The sequence below is a fragment of the Enhydra lutris genome, unplaced genomic scaffold (assembly GCF_002288905.1).
Source record: "Enhydra lutris kenyoni isolate GAN:26980312 unplaced genomic scaffold, ASM228890v2 scaffoldscaffold37, whole genome shotgun sequence".
In the NCBI taxonomy this organism is placed as follows: Eukaryota; Metazoa; Chordata; class Mammalia; order Carnivora; family Mustelidae; genus Enhydra; species Enhydra lutris.
In genome coordinates, this window is record NW_019154121.1 from 21,225,036 (window position 1) to 21,247,041 (window position 22,006).

General features: G+C 46.2%; 1 protein-coding gene across 1 annotated transcript in view; it reads left to right on the plus strand.

The window, feature by feature from the left end:
• The window catches only part of LOC111154485 (teneurin transmembrane protein 4), a 373,890-nt gene that overhangs the window by 328,568 nt on the left and 23,316 nt on the right, over positions 1-22,006 (plus strand). The window contains exons 22-24 of the mRNA XM_022514097.1: positions 524-756; positions 4,824-4,978; positions 10,713-11,590. Coding sequence (XP_022369805.1) covers positions 524-756; positions 4,824-4,978; positions 10,713-11,590 — 1,266 coding nt within the window. The remainder of the gene's footprint in view (positions 1-523; positions 757-4,823; positions 4,979-10,712; positions 11,591-22,006) is intronic.

Consider the following 22,006-nt stretch of genomic DNA (forward strand, 5'->3'; position numbering starts at 1 on the left):
GAGCTCCTGATGAGTATAAGGTGGGTCTGAGTAACAGAAGACTGTGTTGCCTCTCACTGAGCATCAGAGCTGGCCAGTTCTGACTAACCTGAGTCAGTTGGGTCTTGAGGCCGATGGGGTAGGGCTACGGTACAGACTCAGGGAAGAAGGGCTTGTGTTTTGAACTCTTGGAGTGTGGTGTTTTTTTTTTTTAGAGGCAAGCCCTCTAGTGTTTCTGGCTTGGCTTTACAGGCCACCCACCATCAGCCTCCCTGATAATCCTTTTAAGAAAACACGAGTTGAGCCCCTCCTGTGGACATGGTGCTGGGCGGCAATGCAGTCATTAGCAAGAGCTTTTTTGTATTAAGAGTTAGGTAAGACGGGTAGTGAAGCTAACCACTGGGGTCAGAAAAATCGCAGAACCCTCACCCAAAAGAGGGACATCATCCCCAGGTGACTTTTTGCTTGGTTTCAAGTTATACCTCTGTGGTCCCCTGATGGGGAGAAAGAAGGTGCTCACCAACTGTGTGTCCTTATCTCGCAGTCACAGCCCAGCACATAAATACTACTTGACCACGGACCCCATGAGCGGGGCTGTCTTCCTCTCGGATACCAACAGCCGGCGGGTCTTTAAGATCAAGTCCACTGTGGTGGTGAAGGACCTCGTCAAGAACTCCGAAGTGGTTGCGGGGACAGGTGACCAGTGCCTCCCCTTCGATGACACTCGCTGCGGGGATGGTGGCAAGGCCACCGAAGCCACACTTACCAACCCCAGAGGTAAGACCTTGCCTTTTAAACACAATCAGTAATATTGATGGGGGCCCTGCTAATTAACTTCTCAGGAGTGAGGAGTCCAGCTTCACACTCGGGCTTAGAATTGGAAAAAATTATAAATCAGCCCCATGTGATAGCAAAATTCACGCTTCATACCCCCTCCATTTTCAAAAAAAAAGTACATGTTTGTCCTTGCGAAAGCATTTTGGAAAATACCAAGAAGCCTACAGAGAAAACTTAAAATTGTCACAATTCCACCTGTCAGAAATATTCCCGGGTGACATTTCCTGTCTTTCCTTCTAGCCTTTCTTTTGCGTGCTGGTATGCATGTGTTTGTGTGCTCCCCAAAATCAGACAAAACAAACTATTTTAATAATCTGGTTTTTTCCCCTCACTGATATATCACGAACGTTTCTCCATGTTATTAGTCTTCTCTGTCCTCATTTTCTGTGGCCGTATAGCATTCCATCAAATGGATGTCCTGTCCTTCACTCATCAGTCCCCTACTGTTGGATATCTATGCTCTCTCTCATGTTACCGTTTTATCAAAACATTGCAGCGTATCATCTCTGTAGGCGCTCACGTGCCGTGGGAAGGGTTAACTGCAGGCTTTAGCTTTGAGTCCTTCAGAAAGTCTCACAATACAATTTTTCATTCACTTATTCAGCCAGTGTTCACTGAGTGTGCAGTGTACTATGGATGCATAGATAAGTTCAGTGGAGCAGAAGTAAGACTCGAACGTGAACCACTGAGGTGGGAGAGAGGAAGAGGAGCTTCTCCCTGAGAAGCAAGGAGACCTCTGCAAGGGACTCCGAATTCTTTTTTTTTTTTTTTTAAGATTTTATTTTTTTATTTGTCAGAGAGACAGAGAGAGTATAGGCAGGCAGAGTGGCAGGCAGAGGCAGAGGGAGAAGCAGGCTCCCTGCAGAGCAAGGAGCCCAATGTGGGACTCGATCCTAGGACCCTGAGATCATGACCTGAGCTGAAGGCAGCTGCTTAACCAACTGAGCCACCCAGGCGTCCTGGGACTCCAAATCCTGTGCCTAGAATACAGGGAAGGCTTTTTAGGGGAGAAGCTGTCATTATCAGCCTTCATCGACAAAGCATCTGCTGTGTGCAGCCATAAAGCTGATCACCCATAGTGTCTAAGCCTCAGCGTCCCCATCCATAAAATAGGGACATTAATACCATGTGTGTCCACCTCCTAGGATTGTTCTGGTCAAAATGGTCAAAATGAATATATTTCATAGGATACCCCACAAAAACGTCATAGGTGATAGTATAAGAAAATAGTGCCAGATTGCAGGGCCTCTCCTGGACCCAGCTATGCCCCTAGTGAATGGAATTAATGTCTGTGAAAGCAGTTGGTAAAATGCAGTTGGTATATGCACTTTCCAGTCCAAGCCCTAGACCCTAGTGAAATCAGGAGGTTCTGTATTCAGCTCCAGTCGCTGTCACCTCAGAGCCGTGTGGGTCGGGGTGAGTGGCTTACCCTGTCTGAGCCACAGTTGCCTCATCTATGAAATAGGAATGTACTACCGCACAGTCATAGTACAGGTTAAATCTGATCAGGAGTGAAAATGCTTAGTTCAGTGGTTCCGGGCACCTGAGAAACATCTCATAAAGAGTGACTTCTATTACAGTTGTTCTATTACATTACATTATGTTACCACGCCATATCATGTATGATTTCATCACATCTCTCACATACCGGGACTGGTCAGGTGGTAACTGTGGGGTAGGTACTGGGACTTCGGTGGTCCCAGTCACGATTTCCAAACCCTGAGCAGTGGCCTACAGCGGAAAGAAAACCCGGCCGGTACTTAGGGATCCTGCATTAGGATTTAGTCTTGCCGCTCCCTGGCCTCTGACCTCCTCCCCTGGGCCTCATTTTTCTCATTGGCAAATGAGCAGAATGGGCTCCATGGATCCCCGAGACCACGTTCAGTGACAGCATTCTATTCTCTTAGATTTAAATGTTTTTTTTCTGCAAAGGTTATTCTCTCCAGGTCTTTCTTGGTTGCCCGCCCCACACACGTGTGTTCTGTACACCCCGATGGACACACACGGAGGCACGCATGTAGGCACCCAGATGGAACGGCAGTGAAATTGCCCAAAAGTCTGTAATTAACCCAGAGAGAAATGGCAGGGGTGCCATGGTATGCAGACACTTCACAGCAGGGAGGGGGAGAGATGCCCACCTATTTAGCACAACAAAAGGAGAAAAATCTGAAGTAATTAATCAGGGGCAGAACGCTTCTGTTAGCCTGTGCAGTCAACTTTGTAAACAAGAAACCCGATTGTTCACAGAGCACTCATCCGTCCCAGCAGATGGAAGAGAAAGACAGAGCATAGCCAGGCAGACAAGAAAACTCCTGTCCAGAACTTACAGAATGCAATTAATTTACACTCTAGGCAGGGACAGAAGAAAGGCATCCCTGCCTGAAGGCTGCCTTGTCCTCCGTGTGAAATTGCCCTCCGCCCTGAGCAGCCTAATGAGGGGGTGGACAGAACTACGGCTCCGGGAACGCTTCATCACGCAGAGGCCCCGGGGTGTCTGAAACCACCCCAGTCCTGGACCCGTGGACCCCGAGAGCAAGGGCCTTCACAGAGCACTGGTCAAGTTCTCAGCATTCTCAGTCACTGTTACTGAGGACTGTTAAAAGTCAGCTGTTACTGTCCCCGTTTTGTTGATGAAGCTGGACTCAGTGAAGTGACATGGCCAAGGTCCTACAACTGGAAAGTTCTCTCTTGCAAGTGCCTCTCTCTCCGGGAAGCTTTTCCCCACCCCTTCTTTCATTTCAGTGCCCAGAGAAGCCTAAACAGAACACAACTGACAGGAATCTCCTTTACTTCATCATGTCACTCCCTGGGGCACTCCGCAGGGCCCTACGCCAGACACTGACTCATTCCCGCCCTCCACACCTAAGCCTCTGTGTTCCCTGTGTGTGTGTAGGGAGGATGCATCTCGTCTGTTTCCCAGCTCCAGCACCCCTGAGCAGCTCTCAGTTTGGTAGGGCCATGTCTAACTCTTGGGGTGGAAATCAGGATCACCCACGATAAAACATATCTTGGTCCCAGTCCCAGCCACCCCCAGAATTAGTATTTCCAGGAGTGAAGCCAAACAAGTATGTGCTGGGAAAAATAAAAAACTTCTGGTGATGCTGATATACATCACTGGTTAAGAAGCACAGATTTATCAGAGTGATTCTCAAGCTTTGTTTTACCTCATTATCACCTGAGGTGCTTGTCAAAGTACAAGCAGATATTCAGGCTCCGCCTAAGGTTTTCTGAACCAGCTCCCTGTGGGGTACATAATAGAAAATGCCCAGGTGATTCTCACACATATCCAGGAGTGAGAAGTACAAATTTAGAACAATCCCTTCATTTAAGAGCTGAGAATACAAATGCAGAGACATCCAGTGACTTGCCCAAGGTCACACAGCTGGTCATGGAGAAAATGAATGGTGAATTCAGACTGCTCTCGTCCATGTGCCTTTTTTTAGGCATTTATCTCACCCATATTCACTATACATATCCGAAGGTTTCATGCTTAGGCTCTATACATCTATAATAACCAGTAGAAATAAAATCAGAATCAAAAAACAAGAGGGATGATTATCTTGTGAGAAAAGAAAAATTGTTACCAAAAGGGGGATTTGATTTTTATAATTACAAGCCTTCATAAGTAGGTTAACTTAAGGAATTCACAGTTTTGACATTGAAGAAGGTTCTCCGTACTGCTACCTCTGATGCTTGACAAATCCCCAGAAGCAGGCGTCGGGTTTTGCGGCTAGCTAAGCTGATAGGTAAAAGTCTCCAGAGGCAGTAAGGTGGAAGGACCAGAGCCCTGGAGAATCAGAAGACTCAAGTTCTAATCCCTGCTCTGAACAAGTCCCCCTAGCCCCTGAGCCTCTGTCTTCAGGCCTTTAGAAGGGGAGTGAATCCCATGGGGAGGATGTCATCAAATCACAGAGGGGAGGTTCTCCATCAGCCTGGAAGGCTTCCTGAGCATGTAGGTTTTTACCACCTCTTACACTGAATTCCCTTTTTCGGCTTCTCTTTCCCAGGCATCACAGTGGACAAGTCTGGGTTGATTTACTTTGTGGATGGCACCATGATTAGACGCATTGATCAGAATGGAGTCATCTCCACCCTGCTGGGCTCCAATGATCTCACCTCGGCCCGGCCCCTCAGCTGTGACTCTGTCATGGATATTTCTCAGGTAAGGAGAAAGCTTCACCTGCTAGAGCCCTGGGGTTGCACACTCATCCTCTCATCTGATACCCAGCCCTCCACCGGCCCCCCGTCTTTTTACCACACTAATGCTTTAAGAGTACACTCCTGGGGACAGGGGGAAAGAGTACACTCTTGGTGCTAGGCCTGGGAAAACCACTAAGGACACAGAGATGAGTAGGGCATAGCTTGGTGCTCTAGGAGTTCACCATCAGGTGACGGGTGGGTGACGGAGGGATCTCAGGGGACAGTGAAGAAATCTGCCTAAGGAAGTTTCAAAGGCAACAGGGATTCATGTGGTATGAATTTAAATTCCAGAGCTGCCTGTGAATTCCCTCTTTGGAAGTACTTACAGTGCCTGGACATTGTCTTTTCTCTTCCCATACTGGAATTCCTATACAGGAATTCTGTCCATCTTTTCCTCTGCTGTAACCAGAGTGCTTGGTTTGTACAGGGTAAGAGTATAACCAGTATTTGGTGACTTACTGATTGAATCCTACCTTTGCCACTCATGAGCTGAGTAACTTTAGACAAGTTCCTAAAGTCCTTTGACCCAAAGAGCCACCCAGGCACCCCTCCTGAAGTCCTTTGAACCTCTCTTTTTATATCTTTAAAATGGGAAATCATTGACTTCAGCCTGGCAGGATGGCTTGGAGAAAACATGAGCATAAAGGGCTCTAGCATTGCTTGGCTCTTCCAAGGCGGTCAATAAACAGAAGTTCTAGCGCCCACTTTCACGAAGGAAGTGCAGTTTGTGCACGATCTTGAAAGTGAAATAGGGGTTGCTTCTAAGGAAGAACAGAGGCATCTCATACACAGGGAGCAACATGTGCAAAGGCACAAAGATATGAATGGGCCTGGAACGGTCAAGGACCATTGGAAGGTTGAATGTCTGAGCCTAGGGTTCTTGGGATAACAAAGCAGGAGTTGAAACTGGAAGCATGATTTGGGGCCAGTTAGGGAAGGACTTTCCCGTACCATGCCAGAGAATTTAGACCTTAGCAGGGAAACACTGGGAACCCAGGGTAGACCTAGTGACTGACTGTTCAGCGTGTCCTTAGTTTGTCCCGCAATATCTTGGCAAGGAAAGTGTCCTTTACTGCTAGATCTTTTGGTTGGGCCTGCCCGGAGCTGAATCAGTGAACATCCTTCTTGCCAACATTAGAAAAACCAAGGGAAAAAGGAAGGCAAGAGTTACATTAAATTGCAGACTGGTGTCAGCAGGAACGTCACTTAGCTTTTTAACCCCCCTGCACAGAGACCCTGTTCCACGGACTGCTGACCTGCTCCCCATGCTCCGCAGGCCGCAGAGGCTGGGAGGCCTGACTGGTCGTGCCTGCCTGCCTGTTAGTGGCATGCATCTTGGAGCACCTTCCCCGGGGCTCCCCAGCTGTCGCCGGCCATCTCAGCACCCGCCTCACACCCCTTTCCGTTGCTGGTGTGGTTTTCCTCTGCACCAGCTAATGTGATTGTTATGCTCCCGGATGGAATCTGTTTTCTGCCACTTGTCTCCCCAGTTTGGCCTGCTTCCCCTTGCTGGCTCGAGAATTTCCCTCTCTGGCCCGTGAGCAAGCTTGAATTACCTGTCAGGAAGCTGCCACGGCCTGAGGATGTGCACGCGAGTATTTTCAATTCTCAACATGGGCCCTGCACCAGCCAGCTCAGGCGCTGACAGTGTTCAGTCCACATGCTGGAAAGCTGTTTAACTTTAGTTAGAGGCACTGCCAAGCAGCCGGATCCAAGACTTGGAGGACAACAGGCAGATAGTGGAGTGGGAAAAACCCACACTTAGCTTCGGAAATCCGGGACCACAGTCCCCTTGCCCCTGGTCCTCGCTACCCTCATCTGAAGCGAAGCATGGAATTCTTACTAGACTTTCCAAACACGGGCTGATTTTTTTTTTTAAGATTTTATTTATTTATTTATTCAACAGACCAAGATCACAAGTAGGCAGAGAGGCAGGCAGAGAAAGAGGGGGAAACATGCTCCCTGCTCAGCAGAGAGCCTGATGTGGGGCTCGATCCCAGGGCCCTGAGATCATGACCTGAGCCGAAGGCAGAGGCTTAACCCCCTGAGCCACCCAGGCACCCCCCGGGTTGATATTTTTATATGCACATGTGGGTGGGGTACTGGCTTTCATTCTGAGAGTTCTTTTGTACAAACACTCCAGGTTTTTCACTGGCCCCCGGGAGCGGGGTGATAAGCCAGAGAACCAGGAACGCACCTCAGAGGCAAGAGTCCAAAGCAGCAGACCAAGGAACTCAGCTCCCCTGGGAGGAGATGAAGACCAGGACCGAGGAGAAACTCAAGGGAGGCATAGAGTAGAGAAGGAACGGAAAATGTTGCAACCCTGTCGAAAGAGGGAATTTATTCCTAGCTCAGCAGGGTACAGAGAATGACTCTGTACAGAGGGTCCAAAATGATTTCTTGAGAACTTAGCATGTGCCAGGCACTGTTAGAAATGGGAATACAGGATGAGTGTGACTTCACTTTTCTTACTTAGCTGTCACAATAAACCCCAAGGGGTTTGTCTACCCCATTTTACAGATAAGGAAACTGAGGCTTGGTGGGTTAAAAAAAATGCAGTTATACATACAGAGCCCTATGCTAGGTTCTATCAGGGGTGTGGAAATGAATTTTGAGATGAAATCATGAACATAACTTGCCTAGCACAGTGCCTGGCAGCCAATAACAAGCTGTAAATATTCATTCCCTTTATAATTTGCAAAGAAACTCCTTACACAGTGTCTTGTTTGATGCTCACAATTACTCTATGTAATATTTATTACCTCCATTTACAGATGAGGAAAGAAGTGCAAAGCCTTTAAGTCATTCACACTTTTAGTAACTGTGGGACTGAGACAAGAAGTGAGCTGTCCTGGCCTCAGATCCCTGGCGCTCTCCATGCCATTCACCAGTCATTCATTCATTCATTCACTCATCCATTTGGCAACCCATTTTCTGAGAACAGATACCTGCAACAAGGCAGTCATCTCAGAGTGCTTTGATGAAGGTACAGAATATTCAGGAGGACGGGGGAGAGGGAGCTCCATCCCCTCTCAGGACCGCAGAACACGGGAGCCAGAGGGACCACAGGAATTCTAAAGAATCATTCCTCCCTGGTGGTGACGGGTAAATTGAGTCTTGGCGCAGTGGTCACTCCTAGGAGGTGAAATTAGAGAAGCTTATGTGCTTGGTCTGCTGCCCCTCACCCGGGCTTCATGACAGAGCGAGGACAGACTCCAAGAGCACTGTTCCTTCTTTCCCAGGTGTCTCTGTGCACGCAGCAGGAAGGAGGGAGAGAGCCGGAAAGCATTTGCTCTTCATTGCTGCCCCTTTTCCTTCTCCTCCTCCCCGCTCCCCACCCACCCATCAGGGAGCCATCTTTTCATCATAATGACTGGCAGAAAGGTCTGGGCAAGCAGGTCCCCAAGGTACCACAGGACCAGAAGGCATAAAATATTTAGCAGCCAGTGTTGACAAGAAATGGGTTTTAGGAAATTGAAAATTCCCCTGTCACTTGAGAGTAAACTGTTCTTGATGCAGCCAAGGGCTGCTGTGATGCTGTGCTCCAGAGAGCACTAGGAAGTGTGAAGGAGCGCCTCCGGCCAGCGGCTCTAGCTCCAACTCGCTGGGCTCTGCGGGGGCCAAGAGGCCCCGGCTGGGAGGCAGGAGACAGACCAGGAAGCAAGGCCTGAGGATGGCCCTGAACTGAAGGGTCCAATGGAGGTGGCCACATCTCACATGTATGTAATTTGCTGATGTTTCTTTTTATAATAGTAAACCACCACATGGACACTGTAGAAAATGTAAAAAAGTTAAAAATTACGGAGAAGAAAGTTAAAATTACCACAAACCTGAGTGTAGTTAACATTTTGATGTATAACCCCCAAGCTTTTAATCTCCCCTCTGTCTGTAATTTATCTAATTTGTGGTTGCCATGTTTCCCCCAGTTGGGATCACACTGTGTTTACAATTCTGTAACCTGTTCTTTTCAACTAATTCATAGCAAGCATTTTCCCGTGTCATTAAATATCCATCCATAACATTAGCGCTTTTAATGGCTACCCAGAGTATTCCTCCTTATGGGTGAACTAAATACTATCATTTATTTGGCCAGTTCTCTGTCGTTGGGCATTTGAGTTGGTGGCAGTTTGTTTGCCATTATTAAAGATGGCTGTGATGTACACTCTCGCAGACAAGAGTGTTCAAGAGTGAATTCCTGAGAGAGAAATCTCTTATCGAAAGTAATATGCGTATTTAAGCAGGTCCGAAATTGGACAGAATGTCAAGTGTTTGTAGGGAGCTCAGGAACTTATATAAGGTGAAGAGTCCCTAGGGACAGGGTACACAAATCAGATGGAGGTGACACTTCCAGCCCATGTGCAGTGTGGCTGGATGACCCCTTGGGGACACAGCTGGCAAGTGGCTTCCCTTAGGGCAGTCACCTCCCAGTGTGCTAAATCCAGCAACCCAGCCTCCGCATCCACCAACAAAGCATTCCTCACCTCAGACCCTGCCAGCAGCATCCCCAGTGTGCCTGAAAGCTCCCTGTCATCCCTGCCAGCTTCCCGGCCTGGTGCAGAGGAGGCTCAGGCATGGGCCCCGGGACCTCGGAAAACCCCTCATTCCCGGGACCACCTTCTCAAATCTCTTCCAGGAGGACCTGTTCTCTGAGGCGCTAGAAACCGTTGTCTAGAGCAAGGAGTCACAAACCTGAGTGTGCCTAGGAGCCATCCAGGGGTTCTGTTGAAATTCAGTTTCAGATTCGTAGGTTTGGTGAGACCTGCCATCCCGTGTTTCTGACCGGCTCCCATGTGGTGTCAGGGCCACTGGTCCATCAATCACGCCCAGCGGAGAAAGGATTTCATTGTGACTCCCAGTCTTGGTGATTCAAATCATGATTTTGGTGACTCAGATCACCCAGAAAGCTTTCAAAATCATGCTGCTGCCTGAGCCCCACACTCAGAGATCTGAGTTCACTGACCACAGGTGGGATGTGTGTGCCAAAGCTCTCTAGAATCACCACAGGTAATCGGACTGTGTGGCCAGATTTGAGAATCACTGGTCTGGAGCTGTCAGGGGCCAGGGCTGTTTGGTCTTTACATCCCCAGCCCCTAGGCACATGTGCATCCATGAACCCAGTAGGTTGAGATGCCGTCTTTCATCTGGGTATTGTATCATCAGTTTGTGTAGAGTCTCTCTAAGACACCTGAGCAATTCCTGCCTCAGCCTCCAGACTCCATCCGCCTCCCCTCCCACCTCCATCACCTTAGCTGTCATTATTCACACCCTTACTGTGGGGCACTTGACCCTGTGGTCAGTCCTATTTCACAGAGGTGAATCCGAGCCTCAGAGAGGCAAAGTAACTTGCCCAAGGTCACAATGGGGGTGGGGGGCTAGGATCTGAACCTAGGCTTGTCTGGCCCCCAAGTCTATCTCCTGTATACTTCTTTTGTTTCTTTGCCTATTTTTTCTCCTTTTTATTCCCTTCTTCATGTTTTGTGAGTCTAATGGAGATCATCAGGTGTCTCAGTGACAGCACTTGCATGTTTCCCTCTGATCAGGGGATTGACATCTATTGTTGATGACAGGCCACCATGAGATCAGGCAGGACAGCGTCTGAAGACACTGGGAACATTCTCATGAGCTATACAGGCTGGGGGAGGATTTGTGGCGGGTACGCTGCCAGGCCTCTGAGTACCGGTTGTGTTCATTGGCAGGTTCGCCTGGAGTGGCCCACAGACTTAGCCATCAACCCCATGGACAACTCCCTCTACGTCCTTGACAACAACGTGGTCCTGCAGATCTCTGAAAACCACCAGGTGCGCATCGTCGCCGGGAGACCCATGCACTGCCAGGTCCCCGGCATCGACCACTTCCTGCTGAGCAAGGTAGCCATCCACGCAACCCTGGAGTCAGCCACCGCTTTGGCTGTCTCACACAACGGGGTCCTGTACATTGCGGAGACCGACGAGAAGAAGACCAACCGCATCCGGCAGGTCACCACCAGCGGAGAGATCTCACTGGTTGCAGGAGCCCCCAGTGGCTGTGACTGTAAAAACGATGCCAACTGTGACTGTTTCTCTGGAGATGACGGCTATGCCAAGGATGCGAAGCTGAATACGCCGTCTTCCTTGGCTGTGTGTGCCGACGGGGAGCTCTACGTGGCTGACCTGGGGAATATCCGAATTCGGTTTATCAGGAAGAACAAGCCCTTCCTCAACACTCAAAACATGTATGAGCTGTCTTCACCCATTGACCAGGAACTCTACCTGTTTGATACCAGTGGAAAGCATCTATACACCCAGAGTCTGCCCACAGGAGATTATCTGTACAACTTCACCTACACGGGAGATGGCGATGTCACACTCATCACAGACAACAACGGCAACATGGTGAATGTCCGCCGGGACTCTACTGGGATGCCCCTCTGGCTGGTGGTGCCAGATGGCCAAGTGTACTGGGTGACCATGGGCACCAACAGCGCACTCAAGAGCGTGACCACACAAGGACATGAGCTGGCCATGATGACATACCATGGCAACTCTGGCCTGCTGGCAACCAAAAGCAATGAAAATGGATGGACAACATTTTATGAGTAAGTAACACCACAAGGGCATTTGACAGTTTAGTTTCATGAGATGTATTGGACAATTAGAGGTAAGTTGGTGGAGTGTTAATTTTTGGATAGATTTCATTTTGGCTCAGAATTTGGGATGCAAACCGTTACCTACAATGTGTTCTGCATGTTCATGTCGCAGACGATTGCTCCTAGGCAAGAACATGATGTGGTGGAAAAGGTATGAGCTTTGGCATTAGGAGGCTTGGGCTTGCATCTCTTTAGGCTTCCATTGCCACATCTGTACAATGGAAATAATCTGTGCAACATCCCGCAGGGAGGGAATGGAGATGAAACATACCCGACAGAGAGCTGGCAGCTCCAGATGACCACTTCCAGAAACGATGACAAGTTCCATGCAGATGCCCACCTAATCCAAACTCACCTCTGCAAGTTTCAAAACATTTTTTATCATTTTAACCACTTTGGGTGGAACTTAAGAAATGCTTTCCATGCTTCGCTTCTCAAACCCGTTATTGAGACATAATGAAACCTTTCTCTTTATGAGTCCAGATCATTAATAAGGAACAACCACAAGTGCCTATTACATTAGAAGGGAGGACACGAGGCTATGGAACCCTTCACTCCTGCCCCAAGAGGGTTGTAAACTGTTCTTTGATCAGCTCCCGTGTGGCAGGGTTTCATTTTACTGCTTCCTCCCCATGTCTGGCGCTATCGTGGCTCTGTGGGTTTCAGCCGTGGCACCCACAAAGGGCTCACCTCCCTTTCCCTCATCCAAGGCAGGGCTTCTTGAGGGGTGTGGTCAGAAAACCAGAAGTTCAGCTCATTCCAGTCCCAGCCAGAATCAAAGACGCGGGTATCTGAGCTCTTTCTCTAGGAGCTAGTGTAATGAATGGACTTTGTACCTTCTCTTTTTGCTGCTCAAATTTTTTTTTTTTTTAGTGTTTCCTTTCACGGTCCTAGCCATACCCCAAACAACTGAGACTACTGAGTGTGTGACCATTCCATAGGTATGCAGGAGATGGGGAAGGAAGTAGACTTTTGCGCCCCAGAGATGGGCTAGGAATCACATTATTGCATTTAGTCCTCATAACAGCTCTGGAAGGTGAGCGACAGTATCCTTTCTACAGAAGTAGAAACAGGCTCAGAGAGGCTCCCTGTTAATTGTGAGAACAGGGCAGAATCTGGATCACAACCTAAGTCTGTCTTCTGCTGGAGCTCCGGCTTCATCAGCCCCGCCCTGCTGCCTCCTGCTGAGTTTGTTATTCCTAAATGAATTTAAATCCTTGAACTGTAAATTTTTCTCAGGCTTGATCAAGCATCTGCTTCTCATAGTCCTAGAATCCAAAGGCAAAAGATCTATAATAGATTTTTAAAACAATTTGCACCCAAAAAAATTTTAAAAATGTCACAGTAATTCGTGCAAGGTTCACTGGCTAAATTCCTGTCTCCAAACAAGGGCCTTGTTAATTACAAAGAAAGACAAAGGTCCAGGAAAACAGCAATTATCTTGATTAACTCATTGAAATGGAAATACACTAAATAATTCAATTTTCCTCCATTGCCCAATGGAAATCTTGTATATATACACGCTACTTAGCCAATACAGGGGTTTCTTTGTCAGAGCAAGTTGGCTCACTCAATTAGTTCCCAAGGTCACTCCTTCAAATCCCAAACGGAATGCTTACAGATCACAACCAACCCTGAAATCTAAAACCATTTCCTAGACCTCCACCTGAAAGGATCCCATTCCCTGCTCCCTGTCCTCCTCAAAGAAATATATAGTCATAGTTGTTTTATGAAGAAGAGAAAGGTAGTATAATCACTGTTTAGAAAATGACGTTTGGGATTCCAAAGTATTCCCTGAGAATGGAAGACGAAAGCCCTAAAATTAAAAGAGAAACTTACCTATCTTGACATCCTTCTGTGTGCCAAGATCTTTCCAATTTCATCTTCACGGCAACGTCAGACCAGAGAAATTATCCTCCACAGTTTTTACAGATGAACGAACTGAGGCACAGAGAGGTTAGGAACCAGTCAAAAATTACACAGTGATGCATCGCAGAGCTGGAATACAAGTGCGTGTTCTTTCACTGACACGGAGTGGGTTCACCAAAGTGACTTCTCTGGATGGTAGGGATAAAAACAGTACCTGTATCATAGGGATAGTCTGACGTTAAAAATGTCAATGAGATAAACGATGTTTAAAACACCATGTTTTACTCATCAGCACTTCTCAACCGATAGCTGCTGCTGTCATCATCCTCGTCGTTTCAAGCAACATGAGTGGACATAGCAGTAATTACAGAAATATTGTTTGGGCATGAAAGGTAGTACCTAGGAGCAGCAGGAAGGAAACTAGTCAAAGGGGCAAACCAGGGTTGTAATTAAAGTAGGCAAGAATCAGAACTCAAACCAGAGGAGCAGACTTAAACATCAAGTCTGAAAAATCAAGGTAAGAATTAGGAAAGGGGTCAAGTCCCCAAGAATATCCAAACTGGCCTGGAAAAAGACATGCAGGGTGGGTCAAGGAAAAACGGTTCAGCTCAGACTGAATAAAGCCAGGGTACAAGACAGCTATTTTCACCAAAAATAGCTGGCCATGTGACTCAGAGGCTGGCTGGCTGGCTGATTTCCAGACCTAGGTTTCAACCAGACAGAAATCAAGCTTCCCCTACCCTATTTCAGGGGCATTATGAGGATCAACAAACTAAATAAATACGGAAGGTTTAAAAACAAACAAACAACAAAAAAAAAACTTGCAAAGGATGAAGCTCCCTAGAAGTAAGGATGCAGTCTTACCATTTCTTGGCGTTTCTTTTTTCTTTTCCTTTTTTTTGTTTTTAAGTAGGCTCCACACCCAGCACAGAGCCCAACACGAGACCTGAACTTATTACCCTGAGATTAAGACCTGAGCTGAGATCAAGAGTCAGACGCTTGACCCAACTGAGCTACCCAGGCACCCCATTATTGTGGTGTTTCTTAACACAGATTTTGCCAGATTTTGCCAAAGCACCATTGCCCTAGTGAATTTTCTATTGTTAGCTCCTTGAGGGGGTTTAATGGATTCCAGTCCAAATGTTCTAATATTTAAAAAAAAAAAAAAAGCCCAGGCTTGCCTGTAACATGGGCTATTACTGAAACAAGTTTTAAGTTGGCTTTATTGATCCTTTCAAAAGATTAAATAATACATCTAACATAAACATCACATACTGCAGAGCAACTTGACTTAGAGAGTTCACAGTCCTTCCTCCCCTCAGCCCACAGGTCTCCTGGCAGAAAACCTCAAAGAGCTCTGTAATGCACTCCTCATCTCCAGTGTGTGGTATCATTAATTTCAGACTTGGGCTTCTGGCCAGATGGCATTCAGTGGCTAAGAAAATGGCGTGGTGAACATGGGGTAGGTTCCAAAATTCACTTGCTGGGTGGGCATGAGCAGCTGGCTTCCCTCAGTTTCACAGGGGTAAGTGGCTCTGGCCTCCCATGGTGTCCTGTGACAGCTCCTGTCATAGTTCTGCTCACACTAAATACTGTGAGACCCTAACTAACTTACCTCTGTCTCAAGCCAGGGCTTGCCACCTAGTATGTGCTCAGTCAATATTTTATGAGTGAAATGTAAATGCAGGGAAGGGAGATAAAGAACAGAGGAAAAACACGCTGTAGTGAGAAGAGTATCAAATCCCAGCTCCAGCATTATCAGTGTACCCAGCAGGACACAGAATTCAACTCAAATGTTTCAAATAAAGATACTTGGCTTTGGGATTTTGCTAGAGGATATCAGAACTAGAAAGTGCATCATTCCCAGACTTACAGTAGGAATAAGCTAGACAAATGGTAGATTCATGAGTTTCCCTTAAACTCCTTCACTAAGGTCACAGGGCAACCACCTAACCAAATCCAAGGAGAGAGACAAGATGTGAGCACTAGCTTACTAGGGGTCAACGCAGCTGGTCAGAAGGATTCAGCTAGGGGGGCTGGCGAATTCAGGAAGGCTAAGTGTGTACTGACAAGAGAGTATGAAGCCATTAGAGGCTGCAGAACCTGCGTGGGAGACCCCACATCCTCTTCATAACTTCTCTCCACAGCCCAACCAGGTACTCTCAGAAAAGAGTAGGGAAAGATGTAAGAAAACATCTACTATGGTAGACTTGGGGGAGGGGCACAAGTATCTGCCTGCTGCACCCAGACCTGACTCACCTTATCTCCCATATAGAACAAAAGCCTTAATCCCAGGGGCACCTGGGTGGCTCAGTGGGTTAAAGCCTCTGCCTTCGGTTCAGGTCATGATCCCAGGGTCCTGGGATCGAGCCCCGAGTCAGGCTCTCTGCTCAGTGGGGAGCCTGCTTCCCCCTCTCTCTCTGTCTGCCTCTCTCCCTTCTTGTGATCTCTGTCTATCAAATAAATAAATAAAATTTTTTTTAAAAAGCCTTAATCTGTGGAGAGAAGGGCAACTACACTGCCCTCCTTAGGCACTGGTGGAGATCCACTGCCACTGAATGAGGGAGGAGAAAAAGAATTTAACCTCTGTTAGGAGGGGAGAGTGATATGTAATGGGCCCAGAATTGCAGCAGGAAGAGGGGCAGGAGGACAGAAGAGGCCATGCTCTTGAGACACACGGATACATAAGACTGTGGCTAATTCGGAACCGTGGAGAACTCTCTAGCTCACCACATGCCAACACTGTTTAGCTAAAGAGTCAAACACAGCAATGGAAAGCAGAATGGAAAGGCAGAAGAGGGACAAGAGCCTAGAAAGAGACCTTCCCAGCATATGGACCTTTATTCCCAGCATAAACAGGGGACCTAAAGCTTAGGATGGAGTTGACACTGAGGAAAAAAACTCCTCTGACAAGCCAGTTTAGCACCCTAAACACAAGGTATTGCTAGAGGAACTCAAAGCCTCCAATGCACTAAAGTTAGCCAGAGAAACATCAGACTTCAAAGCCAGCCCAAATCCTAATAAGTTAACTCATACCCCTTCACTAACATCCTAGCAGAAGGAAACTCATGCCCATATCCATGTATAAAACCTGGTACCTCATTCTCTGGTGTGCTACAGAAGACGTTCAACTGAACATACAAAAAGGGTATAAAAGGCAGCACACTCCAAAGAGACAAAGGAATCATCAGAACCACACTTAGACATGACACAGATGTTGAAACTATATTTTAGGAGATTTAAAATAACTATAATTGTGTTAAAAGCTCTAATGGAAAAGGTGAACAATATGAAAGATCAGATGGAAAATTTTAGCAGAGAAATGGAAACTATAAGAAAAAATCAAATGGAAATCTAGGATGAAAACCAGTTACAGAGATGAAGAATGCCTTTGATAGGCTTATCAGTAGATGACACAGCTAAAGAAAGAAGATTGGTCAATAGAAATTACCCAAACTGAAATACAAAGAGAAAAAAAAATAGTGAAAAAAATACAAAACCCGGGCATCCAAGATCTTGGGGGCAATATCATCTGGTCTTTTTTTTTTTTTTAAAGATTTTATTTATTTATTTGACAGAGATCACAAGTAGGCAGAGAGGCAGGCAGAGAGAGAGAGGAGGAAGCAGGCTCTCTGTGGAACAGAGAGCCCGATGTGGGGCTCGATCCCAGGACCCTGAGATCATGACCTGAGCCGAAGGCAGAGGCTTTAACCCCCTGAGCCACCCAGGCGCCCCTCATCTGGTCTTAATATGAATGCACAGATCTTCCTTGACTTATGAGGGGATTACATCCTGACAAAATTGTTGTAAGTTGAAAATGCTCTAAGTCAAAAATGCATCTTATACACCTAACATACCAAATATCCTTAGCCCAGCCTAACTTTCATGTGCTTAGAACACTTATATCAGCCTACAGTTGGGCAAAAGCATCTAATACAAAGCCTGTTTGGTAATAAAGTGTTGAATATCTCATGTAAGTTATCAAATACTGTACTGAAAGTGAATGGTTGTCAGAATGGTTGTACAGAATGATTGTCAATGTACTGGTTGTTTACCCTCAAGATTCAGATGGCTGACTGGGAGCTATGGCTTGCTGCTACTGCCCAGCATCATGAGAGTCATACCGCATATTACTATTCTGGGAGAAGATCAGAATTCAAAGTATGGAAAAGTAAAAATAAATAAGTAAAAGACCAAAATCAGTTTCCTCTTTAAAGAAAAAGTTCAAAGTATGGTTTCTCATGAGTTCATATTACTGTTGCAACATTATGAAGTCAAAAAATCATAACTCAAACCATCATAAGTCAGATTCTAAGAATTAGAATTCAAATTCTAAGAGAAGAGAAAAAAAACGAGGCAGAAGAAATATTTTGTTTGAAAATTGTTTGAAGAAACAATGGTGAAGAATTATCCACAAGTAATGATAGATACCAAATCAGACCCAAAAAGTTCAGAAAACACCAAGCAGAGTACACACACACACACATACACACACATACACACACACACACACACACATATCTTAGGCATATATTCAATATACAAAAGAAAAAGAGAAAATATCGAAAGCAGCAGGGGGTGGCATTTTAGAGGAACAAAGAGAAGAATTACAGTAGACTTCTGATCAAAAACCATGCAAGCTGGAAGACAGAAATGCTGAAAGGGAAAAAACAAAAATGAAAACCCTGTCAACCCAGAACTCTATATCTAGGAAAAATACCTTTTCCATAAAGAAATGTTGTAGAGGTAGAGAAAGGGATAAGGGAACCAACAAAGAATGGTGATGCACCCAGGTACTAAAAACAGTGAACAATCATGACCAACCCTGACGCTTAAGGGCAAGGTGGGGCAGGAATAGAATATTGTTACTGAAGTGCCTGGTGGGAGCTATAACCAGGAAAAAAAAGCTATCTCACAGAAACTGCGATCATGGACAGATATAGCCACCATTAGAAATTTAGCACCAAAGGAGATAGGGAATAAGGAAAACTTCTCCTCCCAACCTCCCATCTCTTGCCATTGTCTACCATTGATTGAATCCAACCAAAACCAAGCCAGAAGGAGGCCCGGGTGCTGTGGTCTGTGGGGTTTAGCTCCTGTGGGCACAGAGAAAAGCAGAGAATGGGACTGAGGGGAAAGAGAGTAACCAGCACAGACACTGCCTGGCTCTGTGACGTTGTACACATGAGTGGCAGAGCCAGGATTCAATCACAGATGTCCCTGAATCCTTTCCACCAGATGCACTGCTTCAAGTACAACATCAGCAAGAGATAAAACCTACAGTGGTAGGGTGGGCCAGATCTTAGAAATCCCAAAGGCTAGAATTACTTGGCAGGCCATAATTCTGTAGGAAATAGGCAGCAGATGTAAGTTTCCATTGCAGAACCCGAAAACTTCCCAGCTCTGGTATGGTTTTTGAGAAGATGATGATGTAGTAATGCCATCTATTACAGGGATCTAAGGCGAAGGCAACTACTCATATGCATGGGCTGTGACTCCTCTATTTATTCACAGAGGATATAGTATCCAGTTCCTCTCGTTGACAATGGTGGCATTTGAAACAATCGTAGATGAAACTCAAAAATCACATCTTTATTTTCCAACTTAAAAAAAAAAATCCCAATCAGCAAAAGTTAGTATTAGAGAAGCAATTTGGCATTTTCCTCACCAGCTGCAACATAGTATGGCTTGAGATGTGAAATATTGAGTGTGAAGAAGAAAGCCTTGCAATGTGTGTGAAGATACCCTTTAGCGATCCTCTTCTGAGAGCCAAGTTCACAGCAACTATATGAATGTTTTATGTGTTTTCATTCCCCATTCTCCAAAGATGCTCCAGGAAAATGGAGTGAAGAAAAATCCATGGAAAGAAATAATGAAAAGCCAGTCATCTGGCCATCTTGATTGTATCTCCCAGATGGGTGTTGGCATCACTACAAAGTCAGTTGCCGTGGTATCAAAGCAAAGCATCTCGAAGAGAAAACTATCAGTTCTCTTGACCCATCTGAGATTTCCAAACAATTTTTTCTTTTACATAGTGAAGAACACAAAGGTTTTTCCCTGAAAGCTTCTTAGGGGAAGCCTGATGAAGGCCCACAGACTTTAAGGTCAGACAGACTTGACTTTGAGACTATATTCCTCAACCAGCCGTGTGATCTTAGGCAAGTTACATCCTTTCTGAGCCTCAGCTTCACTAGTTGTGAAATGACAACAGTAATGCCCACCTCAAAAGACAGTGATGAGCCTGGTGCTCAGTACCTAAAAGGATATGGATATTCATGAACTTCCCCTTCCTCACACAGAAGAGGGGAGGTGAAAGGGGTGAAATTTGTAGTTTTTCTCAATCCACATCTTGAAAAAACAATAATAATACCTACTGTTTATTTGCTTATTCATTAATCTAAGAAATACATACTGAGTACCTTTTATGTTCTGGTACTCTTCTAGGCATGAGAACACAGACAAGGTCTCTGTCCTCATGGAGCTTATATTATAGTGGGAAGAGACAGATAACAGACCAATAAACGTGTAAATAAGATAATACATGCAATGAAGACAATAAAATCAGATGGGAGGACCTATCTATTTCAGGGAAGGCCTCACTGAAGTGATGACATTTGAACTGAAATATGAGTAATGAAAGCAGCTAGCCACACCAGGATTGGAGGCAAGAGCATTCTCAGTCAAAAGAACAGTTACATGTGAGCACCCCAAGCCCGGCTTGAGCTCGGCATGTTTGGGGAATAGAAACAGATGTAGCAGAACACAGGAGGATGGAGAGGTCAGGTTCAAAGTGAAATTGGAAAGAGAGGCAGGAAGGAGCAGGTCTTTCAGATGATTTTCATTCACATTATTGAGCATCTACTGTATGCCAAGCACTCTTCTGAGTTCTGGGATACACCAGTGACCAAAGGCCCTTCAGTCAGGGAGTTGACATTCCAGGGAAGGCAGTTTCATGGGATCCTGCAGGCCCTCGTTAAAAAAAAAGCATTTCACTTTAAATAGGTTATCTTGTTTGAACTTCACCGTATCTTTCTAAGATAGGTGTTATAATCTTCATTTTATAGAGAACAAAACAGAGGCTCCCAGAGGTCGTGGCATACAACCTGCCTAAAATATCATTTGTGATGTGATGGGGTTGATGGTTCGTGGGAAAACAGAACTGAGTGCCCATCCTCTAAGGTTGCAGTGCTGGCAGGGGAAGAGCCTACAGTCAAAGCCTAGAATGTCTGGCTCCAAGGACTTTGCCATATGTATTCCTTCCTCTTGGTTAGAAAGAAAGAAATTTGTCAGTACTTCAAGTAAAGCCAAAACAGACACAACTAAGCCGTTGTCCAGAAGTCACCGATCATGGGGCCACTTGGAATCCAGAGGGTGCCACGAATTGACCCACCTTGTTGGGTGGCACCTGCCTTCTTTCTCTCAGCAGCTCTGTAGCAGGAAGAGAAAGGACTCCACAGAGAGGACAGGGGGGGCCAGGTGCTCAAGGCCCACAGAATGGGCAGCCCCAGTTCCTCCCCACAGAGGAAGCAGCAGCAGTATTCTGATGGGTATCACAGGTAGGGATCAGGCTGCAGAGAGATCCAGTGGTGTTTCCCAAGCTCTGGAAGGCACTGAAATGAACGAATAAGAGGCAAGAAAATTCTATAAGTTGGCTGTTCTATTCGATGTTCATTTAATAAAGACATTCAGTCCCTCTAATGGAAAATGTGAGGAGTGGAAATTACTGTTTCTTGGCCATCTCGTATAAAATGAAAACCAGATCTTGAAAGCATGAGGCTTTTCATTGTATCTTCTTCAAGCTCAATTTAATTATGTATCACAGGCCACCTTCAATAATAATTACAATTGTCTCCCTTTATGCAAAGGCTCTTCTGTCTTGGAGACCAAAGCTCTGGGGAAACGCCTACGGAGACTGGTGAAGGATCATCTAGTTGTTTCTGTATTTGGGCCTTCGGCAGATGTTTACTATGTACCTGCTGTGGGTCAGGCCTCTGTCAAATCCTACAGGGGATAGTGTTTGAATGAATCATTGTCTCCCCTTTCCAACAGAGCAGCAGAGGGGCCTCGCAGAACCAATCATGAATTCGTTCCTTTGCTCAAGTGGCATTCCCTGCCCGCCTTCTCTCTGCCAGTCCCAGGGCTGGGGAAGAAGAGATGAACTGAGAGCCAGTCCTCCAGGGCTCCATTGCTGGCAGCTGGTAGACTCCAGATTCCCAGCCTGTCTGACTCCGCAGTCCTGTCCTGACTCAAGCACTCCCAGGCCGGAGCAGGTGACAGCTTGTACCTGAGCTGTTAGGATGCAGGGGACCCATTCTGTAAGGCAGCTGGGCCAGGGTATCACCGGGAGAAGGGACAAGAGAGAGACCAGAGAAGGCTTTACAAGGTGGCATTTGAGCAAGGCCACAGTAAAATACTCCTGAAGTGACATCTGTCCCCTAATGTGTGGTCACCCTATCGATTCTTATTGGTAAGACTCTAAGATTCCTTTTTAAGTAC